General features: G+C 38.2%; 1 protein-coding gene across 1 annotated transcript in view; it reads right to left on the bottom strand.

Moving 5' to 3' along the window:
* The window catches only part of KIFAP3 (kinesin associated protein 3), a 151629-nt gene extending 140123 nt beyond the window's left edge, over positions 1-11506 (bottom strand). The window contains exon 1 of the mRNA XM_088845481.1: positions 11265-11506. Within this exon, the coding sequence (XP_088701607.1) occupies positions 11265-11296 (32 nt within the window). The 5' untranslated portion in view covers positions 11297-11506. The remainder of the gene's footprint in view (positions 1-11264) is intronic.
* Between the last annotated feature and the right edge of the window lie 1325 nt (positions 11507-12831).

Below are 12831 nucleotides of genomic sequence, written 5' to 3'. Positions count from 1 at the left end.
GCCTTCACTCTGTTCCACCCAGAGCGCTAGTATCTCTTGAAGGGGAGTTTGTACACATATCTGGAGTGTTTGTGTGGCTGCCACCCAGGTGATCATAATGTTCATGAGTTCAAAGGGACATTAGTGAAAGGAATAAAAAAAAAAACACCCAAAAACAGTTATTAACTGGCTATTATCCCAGGACTCAGCTCAGAGAGAGCACTCAAAATAAAGTAGAGAACTCCAAATAAAGTAGGCTACTTGTATAATCACAAAGGTTTGAAAGACAACCAAGAGTTAGGCAGGGCTGAATGAAAAAGTTCGTCTCCTAAACAAGACTACTCCTTCCAGAATAGGAGAGGTGGCTTTTATCTAATGCATAGAAATCAAAACAGAGTCAAGGAAAATGAAGAAACAGAGGGATGTGTTCCAAGAAACAATAAGATAAAACCTCAGAAAAAGATTGTAATGAAACAGAAATAAGTGATTTATATGGTAGTAAAAAGTAATCACAGAAATGCTTGCCAAGCTCAGAGGAAGAATGGATGAACAAAGTGTGAATTTCAACAGAGACAGAAAATATTAAAGTACCAAATGGAAGTTACAGAGTCGAAGAATACAATAATAGAACTTAAATATACAACAGAGGCATTCAACAGTAGACTTGATGAAACAGCAGAGAAGATCAGTGAACTCAAAGACAGGACAATGCAACACACCCAGAGAAGCAAAAGGAATGAAAAAAAGAGTGAAGATAGCTAAGCTAACATCAAGCAGAGCAATATTTCCAATATATGGGTCCCAGAAAGAGAAGAGAAAGGGGAAGAACACTTATTTGAAGAAATAATGGCTGAAAGCTCCACTAATCTGAAGAAAACAGACAACCAGATTCAGGAAGCCCGAGAGTTTCAAATAAGATGAATCCAAAGCGAGCCACAACAAGGCATATTAAAATATCAAAAGTCAAAGTGTCAAAAGTTAAAGACAAGGAGAGAATCTTAAATTCAATAAAACAACTTGTGGCATACAAGGGAACCCCCATAAAACTACCAGCAGATATTCAACAGAAATTCTGTAGGTCAGAAGTAGCAGAATATAATCAAAATGGTGAAAGGAAAAAACTGCCAGCCAGTTACACACACACACACACACACATCTAGAAACATAATACTGAATGTAAAACTTCAGCAATATAATACTGAACAACCAATATGTTGAAGAGATCAATACCTTTAGACAAATAAAAGTGGAAATAAAACATAAAACAAAACCTGATGCTGCAAAAGCAGTTCTAGGAGGTTAAGTTCATAGAGATAAATGCCAACATCAAGAATCAAAAAAAACAAACAAACAAAAACAGCTTTTCTGGGGGGAGTCTGGTGGGCTTCCATCTATGGGGTCACACAGAGTCGGACACGACTGAAGTGACTTAGCAGCAGCAGCAGTGGTTAAGAATCCACTTGCCAATGCAGAGAACATGGGTTCCATCCCTGATTTGGGAAGATCCCACATGCTATGGCGCAACTAAGTGTCACAACTACTAAACCAACACTCTACAGCCTGTGATTCACAACTACTGAGCCCATGTGCTACAACTACTGAAGCCTGCGCACCTACAGCCCAGGCAATGCAACAAGAGAAGCCACAGCAATCAGAAGCTTACACCGCAATAAAGGGTAGAGTAGTTCTACTCATCACAGCTAGAGAAACCCTGCACATAGCAATGAAAACCCCGCACATCCAAAAATAAATAAATCTTAAAAATGAAAATCTCAAATAAATAACCTAACTTTACACCTTAAGTTACTGGAAAAAAATATAACAAACAAAACCCAGAGTTAGTAAAAGAAAGGAAATAACAAAGATCAAAGGGGAAATAAATTAAATAGACAATAAAAGGACAATAGAAAAGATCAATGAAACTCAGAGCTGGTTCTTTGGAAAGGAAAACAAAATTGACAAACGTTTAGCTAGGCTAACCAGAAAAAAGACAGAGGTGTACAAATACCTTGGAGATCTTAAGGGTTCATTGTCAGAGCACTGCAATAAAGGAAGTATCATTATAAAGCATTCAGTTCAGTTCAGTTCAGTCGCTCAGTCGTGTCCGACTCTTTGCGACCCCATGAATCACAGCACACCAGGCCTCCCTGTCCATCACCAACTCCCGGAGTTCACTCAAACTCATGTAGTATCATTAAAAAACAAGTCATGTAAATTTGTTTCCCAGTGCACATAAATGCTATGTTTACACTATGCTGTGATAGAAGTGTGCAATAACACTTTGCTTAAAAATCAATGTACTCATCCTAATTTTAAAATATTTCTAAAAAATGCTAACCATCTGTATCTTCAGCAAGATATAATCTTTTGCAATAGTAATATCAATGATAACTGATCACAGATCACCATAACATATATAATAATGATGGAAAAATTTGAAATATTGGGAGAAGTACCAAATGTGGCACAGAGACATGAAGCAAAAAATGATATTGGAACAATGGTACTGACAGACTTGCTTGGCTCAGGGCTGCCACAGTATTAATTTATAAAAATGCAATATCTGCAAAGTGTAATACAGCAAAGTACGATCAAATGAGATAGGTCCATAAATAAAACCAGAAATAAAAGAGGAGACATTATAATTAATACCATAGAAATATAAAAGATCTCAAGAACTACTATTAACAATTATATTCCAACATATTAGACAACATAGAATGAATAATAGATAAATTCCTAGAAACACACACTACTCACCCCAAGACTGAATCATGAAGAAATAGAAAGTCAGAATAGACTGATTACTAATAAGATTAAATCAGTAGCAAAAAACCTCCCAACAAACAAAAGACCCGGATCAGATGGCTTCATGGGTGAATTTTACCAGTGTCCAAAGTATCAACACCAATCTTTTTCAAACTCTTCTCAAAAACTGAAGAGGAAAAAACATTCCCAAATTCATTTCATGAGGCCAGCATTACCATGATACCAAAACCAGACAAAGACGCTACAAGGGAGAAAAATAACCTGATGAAAATAGATGCAAAAACCCTCAAGAAAATACCAGCAAACCAAATTAAACAATACATAAAAACAATTATCAAAGGAATTTATTTCAGGGATGTAAGGATGGCTCAACAAAACACCAATCAATGTAATACACCCAAACAAAATTAAGAATAAAAGTCATAAACATCTCAATAAATATGGAAAAAGCATTTGACAAAATTCAATATACATTTATGATAAAAACTGTCAATAAGGTGGTTATAGAGGGACAAATCTCAACACAATATAGGCCATATATGACAAGCCCATGGCTAACATTATATTGAGTGAAAAATTGAAAGCTTTTCCTGAAAGATAAAGAACAAGTCAAGGATGCCAATTCTTGCTACTTCTATCCAAACAGTATTGGAAGTGCTAGCCAAAATGACTGAACAACAAAAAGAAGTGAAAAATATCCAAATCAGAAAGGAAAAAGTAATGCCATCACTATTTGCACATGACATGATACTACATAGAAAACCCTAGACTCCACAAAAAAACTGTTAGGAACTAGTAAAACTAAGTAAAGTTGCAAGACATAAAATCAACATATGTAAATTGGTTCCCTTTCCTTATATTAATATGAACTACCAGAAAGGGAAATGAAGAAAACACTCTCATTTACACATGCATCAGAAATAAAATACCTAAGAAATAAATTTAACCAAGGAGATGAAAGACCTGTATATCGAAAACTGTAAGACAATAATGACAAAAACTGAAAAAGACACAAAGGGAAATATATTCCATGCTTATGAATTAGAAGAATTAAAATTGTTAAACTGTCCATATCACCCAAAGCAATCAAAAATTAAAATGCAATCTTTATCAAAATCTCAATGCAGAAACTATAAAACTCTTAGAGGAAAACATAGGCAAAACACTCTTTGACATGTCACAGCATTATGCTCTTTGACCCACCTCCTAAAGTAATGTAAATTAAAACAAAAAGAAACAAGTGGGACTTAATTAAACTTAAAAGCTTTTGCACAGCAAAGGAAAATATAAACAAAATGAAAAGACAATCCTCAGAAAGGGAGAACAATTGCAAAGGAAACAACTGACAAAGGATTAATCTCCAAAATATACAAGCAGTTTATGCAGCTCAATACCAGAAAAACAACCCACCCAATCAAAAAGTTGGAGGAAGACCTAAACAGACATTTCTCCAAAGAAGACATACAGATGGCCAACAAACACATGCAAAGAGGCTCAACATAGCTCATTATTAGAAAAATGCAAATCAAAACTACAATGAGGTATTACCTCAAACCTGTCAGAATGGCCACCATCAAAAAATCTACAAACAATAAATGTTGGGACAGTGTGCAGAGAAAAGGGAACCCTTTTGCACTGTTGGTGGGAATAATTCAGTCACTATGGAGAACAGTATGGAGATTCCTTAAAAACCCAGGAATAAAACTACCATAGTAGCAATCCTACTACTGGGCATATAAAACCATAACTAAAAAGTCACATGTACCTCAATATTCATAGCAGCACTATTTACAATAGCTAGGATATGGAAGCAACCTAGATGTCCATTGGCAGGCAGATGAATGGATAAAGAAGTTGTGGTACATATATACAAAGAAATATTACTCATCCATAAAAAGAACACATCTGAGTCAGTTCTAGTGAGGTAGATAAACCTAGAGCCTGTCACACAGGTGAAGTAAGTCTGAAAGAGAAAAACAAATTTCATATATTAATGCATATATACGGAATCTAGAAAAATCCTACTGATGAACCAATCAACAGGGCAGAAATAAAGATGCTGACATAGAGAACAGACTTTGGACACAGTGAGGGAAGGAGAGGGTGGGACAAATTGAGAGAGTAGCATTGACATATATACACTACCATGTGTAAAACAGAGCCAGTGGGAAGCTGCTGTATGGGCACAGGGAGCTCGATCCAGTGCTCTGAGACAACTGAGAGGAGTGGAAGGGGGTGAAGGGAGGATGGGGGAAGGTTCAGGAGGGAGGGGGCATATGTGTGTACTTGTGGCTGATTCATGTTGTTGTACAGCAGAAGCCAACACAATACTGTAAACCAACTACCCTCCAACTGAAAATAAATTAAAAAATACAAAAAAAAAATCTCAATAGCAATTTTCACAGAAACACAACAAAAAAATCCTAAAAGTGTATAGACCACAAAAGATCCTGAATAACCAAAGCAATTTGAGAAAGAACAAAGTTAGCAGCATCATGTGTCCTAATTTTAATCTATATTACAAAGCTACAGTAATCAAAGCATATGGTATCAGCATAAAAACAGACTCACAGATCAATGGAACAGAATCAAGAGCCCATAAGAAACCTGCATATATGGCCAATCAATTTATGACACAGGAGCCAAGCATATACCCCTGGGAAAAGACCATCCCTTCAATAAATACTGTTGAGAAAACTATATGGCCACATGCAAAAAAAATAAATAAACTGTACAGGGAGGCCTGGCATGCTGTAGTCCATGGGGTCGTGAAGAGTCGGGGATGACCTGATGACTGACAACAACAACAACTGCTATTTTATGGGCTTCCTAAGTGGTGCTGAACTGAACTGACCTGAACTGAGGTGGTGCTGTGCTGTGCTTAGTCACTCAGTGGTGTTCGACTCTTTGTGACTCCACTGACTGTAGCCCGCCAGGCTCCTCTGTCCATGGGATTCTCCAGGCAAGAATACTGGAGGGGTTCCCACGCCCTCCTCCAGGGGATCTTCTCAACCCAGGGACTGAACCCAGGTTGCCTGTATTGCAGGTGGATTCTTTAATGTCTGTGGCTTTAATGTCTAAAGCCACATTCTTTAATGTCTGAAGCCCAAGAATATTGGAGTGGGTAGCCTATCGCTTCTCCAGGAGATCTTCCCGACCCAGGAATCAAACCAGGGCCTCCTGCACCACAGAGAGATTCTTCACCAGTGGAGCTAACTGGGAAGCCAACTCGCTGCCAATGCAAGAGACTTAAGAGATGAGGATTCTATCCCTGGGTTGGGAAGATTCCCTGAAGGAGGGCATGGTAACCCACTCCAGTATTCTTGCCTGGAGAATCCCATGGACAGAGGAGCCTGACAGGCTAGACTCCACAACTGAAGCAACTTAGCACTCACACTGTTATCTTACACCATGCACAAAAATCAACTCAAAATGGATTAGTCTTGAATATAAGACCTGAAACGATAAAATTCCTCAGAGAAAATATAGGCAGGAAGCTCCTTGCCTTTGGTCTTGGTGATTTTTTTTTTTTGGATGTGACACCAAAAACTAAGGCAACAAAAGCAAAAATAAACTGCTGGCACTATGTCAAACCAAAAAGCTTCTAGAGAGCAAAGAAAACGATGAACAAAATGAAAAGGCAACCTATCAAATGGAAGAAAATATTTGCAAATTGTGTATCTGATAAGGGGATAATATCCAAAATAACTCAGATTGTCAAAAAAACAATCTGAGGAAAAAATGGAAAGAGGATATGAAAAGACATTTTTCCAAAGGACATATACAAATGATCAATAGTTACATTACATAAAAAGGTGTTCAACAACACTAATCATCAGTAATATAAAATCAAAATCACAATATATATCATCTCACACCTGTTAAAATAGCTACTATCAAAAAGTCAAGAAATAAGTGCTAGAGAGGATGTGAAGAAAAGGGAACTCTGTACACAGCTGGTGGGAATTTATATTGGTTCAGCCACTATGGAAAACAGTATGGAGATTTATCAAAAAATTGAAAATAGAACTTCCATATGATCCAGCAATTCTATTCCAGGTATTTATCTGAAAGAAATGAAAGCACTAACTCAAAAGGAATTATCTATCTCCATGTTCATTGCATCATTATTTACAATAGCTAAGACACAGAAGCAACCTAAGTATCTATCAGTAGATGACTAGATAAAATATATGTATATAAGTGTATGGGTTTCCTAGGTGGCTCAGTAGTGAAGAATGTGCTTGCCAATGCAGGAGATGCAGGAGACACAGGTTTGATCCCTGAATTGGAAAGATCCTCTGAAGGAGGTAATGTCAACCCACTCCAGTATTCTTGCTGGGAAAATCTCATGGACAGAGGAGCCTCAGTCCAGTTCAGTCGCTCAGTCGTGTCCAACTCTTTGCAACCCCATGAACCGCGGCACCCCAGGCCTCCCTGTCCATCACCAACTCCTGGAGTTCACCCAAACCTACGTCCATTGAGTCAGTGATGCCATCCAACCATCTCATCCTCTGTCGTCCCCTTCTCCTCCTGCCCTCAATCTTTCCCAGCATCAGGGTCTTTTCAAATGAGTCAGCTCTTCGCATCAGGTGGCCAAAGTATTGGAGTTTCAGCCTCAACATCAGTCCTTCCAATGAACGCCCAGGACTGATCTCCTTTAGGATGGACTGGTTGGAGCCTGGTGGTCTACAATTCATGGGGTCACAAAGAGTCAGACACTCCTGAGCATTCAAGCATGTGCACGCGCACACACACACACACAACACACATCTCCGTACACTCCCACACACATACACACTCAGCAATAAAGAGAAAATTGTATCATAGGCCACAACATGAACAGATCTTGAGAGCAATATACTATGTGAAATAATTCAGAGATAGAAAGACAAATACCATATTTTCAAACTAATATGTGAAATATAAAAGTAAAACAAAACTTGTTAGTGAACTCATAAGTACAAGTAAGTTGGTGGCTGCCAAAGGTGGGGGTGGGGAGTGGGTGAAGGTGGTTGAAAGGTATGAACTTACAGTTATAAAAGATAAAACCTGGGGTTGCAATGTATAGCATGCTGTCTATGGTTAATAATACTATACTGTAACATGAAAACTGCTAAGAGAATAAATCTTAAAAGTTCTTATCACAAGAAAAAAATTGTTACTGTGTAGTGATGGATGTTAACTAGACTTAGTGTGGTAATCATTTGACAATACATATAAATATCAGATCATTATGTCGTACATAATGAAACTAATATAATGGTATATGTTAATTATATATCAATTTTTAAAAAAGACTTCCATGCAATGACCTAATTTTATATTTTGAGGAACTAGAAAAAGAGCAAATGAAATACCAAGCTATTAGAAGGAAGAAAATAATGAAGACAGAGATAAAAGAAATAGAGAATAGAAAAACAAAAGAGGAAATGAAAAAAATCAAAGGTTGGTTCTTGGAAAAGATCAAAAAAATTGATAAACCTTTAGTTTAACTAAGACTCAAATTACGAGAACTGGAAATTAAAGTGGGACATTACTGCTATTATCTCTGACCTCACAGAGATTAAGAACTCTAAGCCAATGAAAAAGATAACCTAGATGAAATGGTGAAACTACTAGAAACTCACAAACTACCAAAATTGATTCAAAAGAAATAGTAAATTCTGAATTACCCCCAGATAAGAAAGAGATTGAATCAGTGATGAAAAATTTGCCAACAAAGAGAAGTCTAGGACCAGATAATTTCAACAGTGAATTCTACCAAATTAACACCAATCCTTCTCAAACTCCTCCAAAATTAGAAAAAAAAGGGAACACTTCCCAATTCATCCTGAGGCCAGTCTATCCTGATACCAAAGAAAGACAAAGATGCCATCAAAACAGAACATACTTTTAATATAATTTATGAATATCCTTTATGAATATATATGCAAAAATTCTTACCCTTTTGCAGCTTAGAGACCAAAAAGAAAGACAAACAATAACAACAAAGTAGTTAAGAGTGGGAAAAGACAATTTATTGGGTATTATGGAAAGCTAACAAGTGTATCTGACCTGCATGGTAGCTTGTGTGGTGGGGAAGGGCCGCTCAGGTAGACTGCGAGGTGGGGGAGGACACAGTCACGGAAAAGTGACATTTAAGCTACAACAGGAAACATGAAGAGTTAGCTGGGTAATGAATAAGGCAAGTTCCAGACAATGAGTAGGGCACTTGGAATCTAACACCGAAACATATAGGGATCTAAAAGAAGTAATTTCTGAAAATGTTGGGGGCAAGAGGGGAACAGAGAGAGATGAAACTGAAAAGGTAGGTAGGTGCTATAAGAGCAATGGAAAGCCATTAGAGAGTTTTAAGAGTCAAAAAAAATTGTTTAATCCCCCCCACTAGATTTTAAATATTTATACTATTTGTGTGCATATCTGATTGAGGATATGAACTGTGTCTATTTCATCACTTCCTCAGTGACCAGAACAATGCTAGGCATGCACTAAGTATTTAGTAAGTATGTATTGCTGCTGCTGAAAATACTAACTGGCAGTAGAAAAATGAAGCCCGATTTTTGGTTCTCTAATGTGTTACATAAATGCAAATATAAAGAGACTAGAGATTTCTCAGTGATAGCTACTATTGTAGCTATCTGAAATAGCTATTGTAACCACTGAAATTATAATACTCACTCTAATTAAAAACTAGAGTGAATCAATTAGATTGAAAACACTGCCCTCTTGTTAAAAACAAAATTATTACAAAAGGAATACAGGTAATTACAATCAAAGAATCAATCATTAAAATGGAATATTCTGTAAAATATTATAAGCCATCCAGTCTATAGGATTATTTGTTGGATGCGCATTTCTAAACTGAAAGCAGGCAATGCAAACTATTTATGTTGTCAAAATTAGACAAAATGGAGAAGTGTATATTTCAGTCTTTCCAGATTCTGACCTTATTTTACTGCAAACATTACATCAGAGCAGCTCATTTGATTTTATTTGTTGGACTCCCCATCATATAAAAGTAAGCAATGGGTTGACAATTACAAGTCATAGGATGCCTAAGGGATCACAGGGTACAAGAATTCTAAGAAAACTATCTCCTGCCACAACTACAATTGCGTGAAAATAAGCTAATGATGTAATAGCGACTCTTTGCTCTGGAAGAACCTGGAATTTAAAAGGTGAGGAGAATTTCTTGTTTTCTTCTTTCACAAAATTTTCAATCAAGATATTTTAAACGAATGATGTAAGCAAAATTCAGTGAGGAAATAAATGCTGACTGTATACATGCTATGATTACATACTTTTTTTGAAATGTTTACTGGTAAGCCCTGGTTATGTAACAATTTCAGATATATTTCCATACAATATGATAGACAGGCAATATACGCCTTAGGCCTGCAAAGAAGGTGAATGCAGTTGGTTGGCTGGTTGGTTGATTTTACAATAGTTTCAATCACTATTAAAGGTTAGATCTTTCTATGGTGATTAGAGCCCTCCAAGCCAGGATAAATATATTTAGTAAAAGTATATTATGAATTGAAATGATGCCAGTATCTTACATGTAAGTTTTATCTTTTAAAAATATTTTTATATTTGGTTCTCATACCTCTCATTAATATTTGCCCCACAATCACATAAGGAAACTGAGTCCAAAAAAATACATGTGTCTGTCTAGTGTATTTACACAATCAGTGATAAAGCCTTAGCTAAAAATGAAGAGTTCTATTAAAATATTTTTTCCCCTTGGATCACTACTAACTCTTGGTCCAATGAAAGGCATCTTTTTTTTTTTTTTTTTGAGGGATGATCTTATCTTCGACCTGAGTCAAATAAATAATCGGAGATTACATTTTTCGTTAAGGAGTAATTGATACTACAAACATTTTTAAACTAAAGAAATGCCAGTTTCATGTCATGCTCCAAACAAATCTCTTGATAATTAACGAACCTCCTACAAAAATCACACTATACATGGCAGTGAAATGGACGAAATGGATGAGGAAAGCAGAAATAGACTGGAAATTAGCATCTCAATCCAGCCTTCCATGAATTAAAAGCCACCACTTCTTTCCTCTTCATTATTTCAAAACCCCATGGCAGCGATGCCCATATTGGAGAACACAGAACAGAGGCGCAGCACCCACACGATCTATCTAGTAAGGGGAAACAGAGGGTCGGTGGATAGGATGGGGGGAAAGAGGAAGACGCAGTTTACTCCGCCCTTCTCCCCTCTCCCAGGAACAATGTGAGGTATCGAGGAAACCATCTTCAATGCTGTCAGGGCCTCGCTGAGTCAGGGAAGAAGGCTGGAGAAAACCGCACGCTACAAGGGCCCCTTCCTCTCTTCAATTCACCTTTATCCCTCCCTTTCCGCGATTTCTCCCCTGTCTCCCATCTCTATTCTAAGCCTCTGGCTTTGCCCAGTGACACTTCATGGCCAACCCAAGAACCTCTTAAGAATTTCCTCACGGTCCGAGCGAGGAGGGGAGGACCGACCCTTGGGGAGTCGTCACCTTTTGAGGTATCTGGCGTCCTCCCCCTGCATGGCGGCGGCGACGGCGGCGTGGGGAGGATGGGGGTGTCTGAGAGAGGTCGGCCGGGCTATGTCCGGGGACGCTGGCCAAAGTACCCCACACCCCAAGGCGATGACAGTCCTGAGGCCTGCAAGGCGGGGCAGCTACGGCGCTGCGGTTACCTCGGTGAGGCCACCAGCTCCTCCCACCTCTCCTGAGTCCCAAAACACTGGAGCTGCTCAAACCCGCCCACAGCTGCCCGAATGAGCGCCGCCTCAAGGCGCATGCGCCTGCTCCAGCTCCGGTACGCGCAGGCTCAATACGCGGGGCTGGTGCTTGGGACTAATCTGACGCACCCTGGAGCCGAACGTGAAAGTATTTGCGGCAGATTTCAGCGTGCTTAGTTAAAGGGGGCCTCCGTGGTCACCGCCCCCTTGAGGATGGGAATTGAAAGAGTCAGGCCCAGCAGTCGAATGGGAATTTCTGGTCCTTTGCTTCAAGACAGGGAGAAGAAATACAGTAACCATTTAATTAGAGAATGCTCTTGAACAGTCCAGCCCTCGACTAAGGACCTGTAAAGAAAGGCATGTACGTGGGGCATTGTGGGAAAGGAAGGTGGAAAAGGAAGAGCACTGATTGCGCTGAGAACTTAGAATTTGTGCGGATAGTGTAGCCCTGTACAAAATGAATACAGTTAATATCAACCTTGATCAAAGGGCAAATCTGTCTCTTCCACTTTGATATCCTAAATCTAGAATGCACTTTTCCCCCCACACGAAAACAACTCCTGAAATGACAACTTCAACTAACTGTTCTGAACTTTGGATACTTTTGGATTCGTTTTCCCTTAGACAGGCAGCTCTTGGCAATTCTGGCCATAGGGCAAGGGGCTGTTTTGTTGTTGTTGTTGTTTGTTTTGGTTTTGTCTTTTTTTATTGAAATAGAGTTGATATAATGTCCCAATCTCATCATTCTAAATGAAGTCAGAAAGACAAATGCCATATGATATCACTTATGTAGAATCAAAGGAGGGATATTAAGAAGGCATTTCTACTCCTCACCTGCAATCCTGTCACTTACTCTATTTCTATATTTTCAGTCACCTTGGGCTGTGTCTACACCACTGTTAAACTGTCTTTTTCACATGCACTAAGTTTATGCAATGCAGTACACGGAATATATAAGTATGGACACAGTCCATACCAGTAAGAGATGGTATTGCACACCCATTCACACAGGGTACACTATTTCTATCAGTGTTTTAGTCATTCTTCCAGTCTTCCAGGGAAGGTTATAAAGCTAACCTTGACAGCTTTCTTTGTATCATGACCTCTTATTAAGCTATTTAAAAATCGTATCATTTCTTCCTTCAAGATATTTCTGCAATACAGCTTTCTTTTCCATTCTCACTTCTACGTACTAGCCTAATCATTTCACACTCGGAATACTGCGGTTCTTTCCTATTTGTTTTAAAATATTCATTCTCATAACTGATACAAATTTTACAAATCATCATTTATAGGTAGATTACCTTAAAACCTTCACAATATCTAATATTGCCAGATCA

Source organism: Moschus berezovskii, chromosome 17, assembly GCF_049115385.1.
Source record: "Moschus berezovskii isolate FMDL1 chromosome 17, NW_MosBer_1.0, whole genome shotgun sequence".
NCBI lineage: Eukaryota > Metazoa > Chordata > Mammalia > Artiodactyla > Moschidae > Moschus > Moschus berezovskii.
The sequence above is the reverse complement of the archived record's forward strand: the minus strand, read 5'-3'. Positions and strand labels throughout refer to the sequence as shown.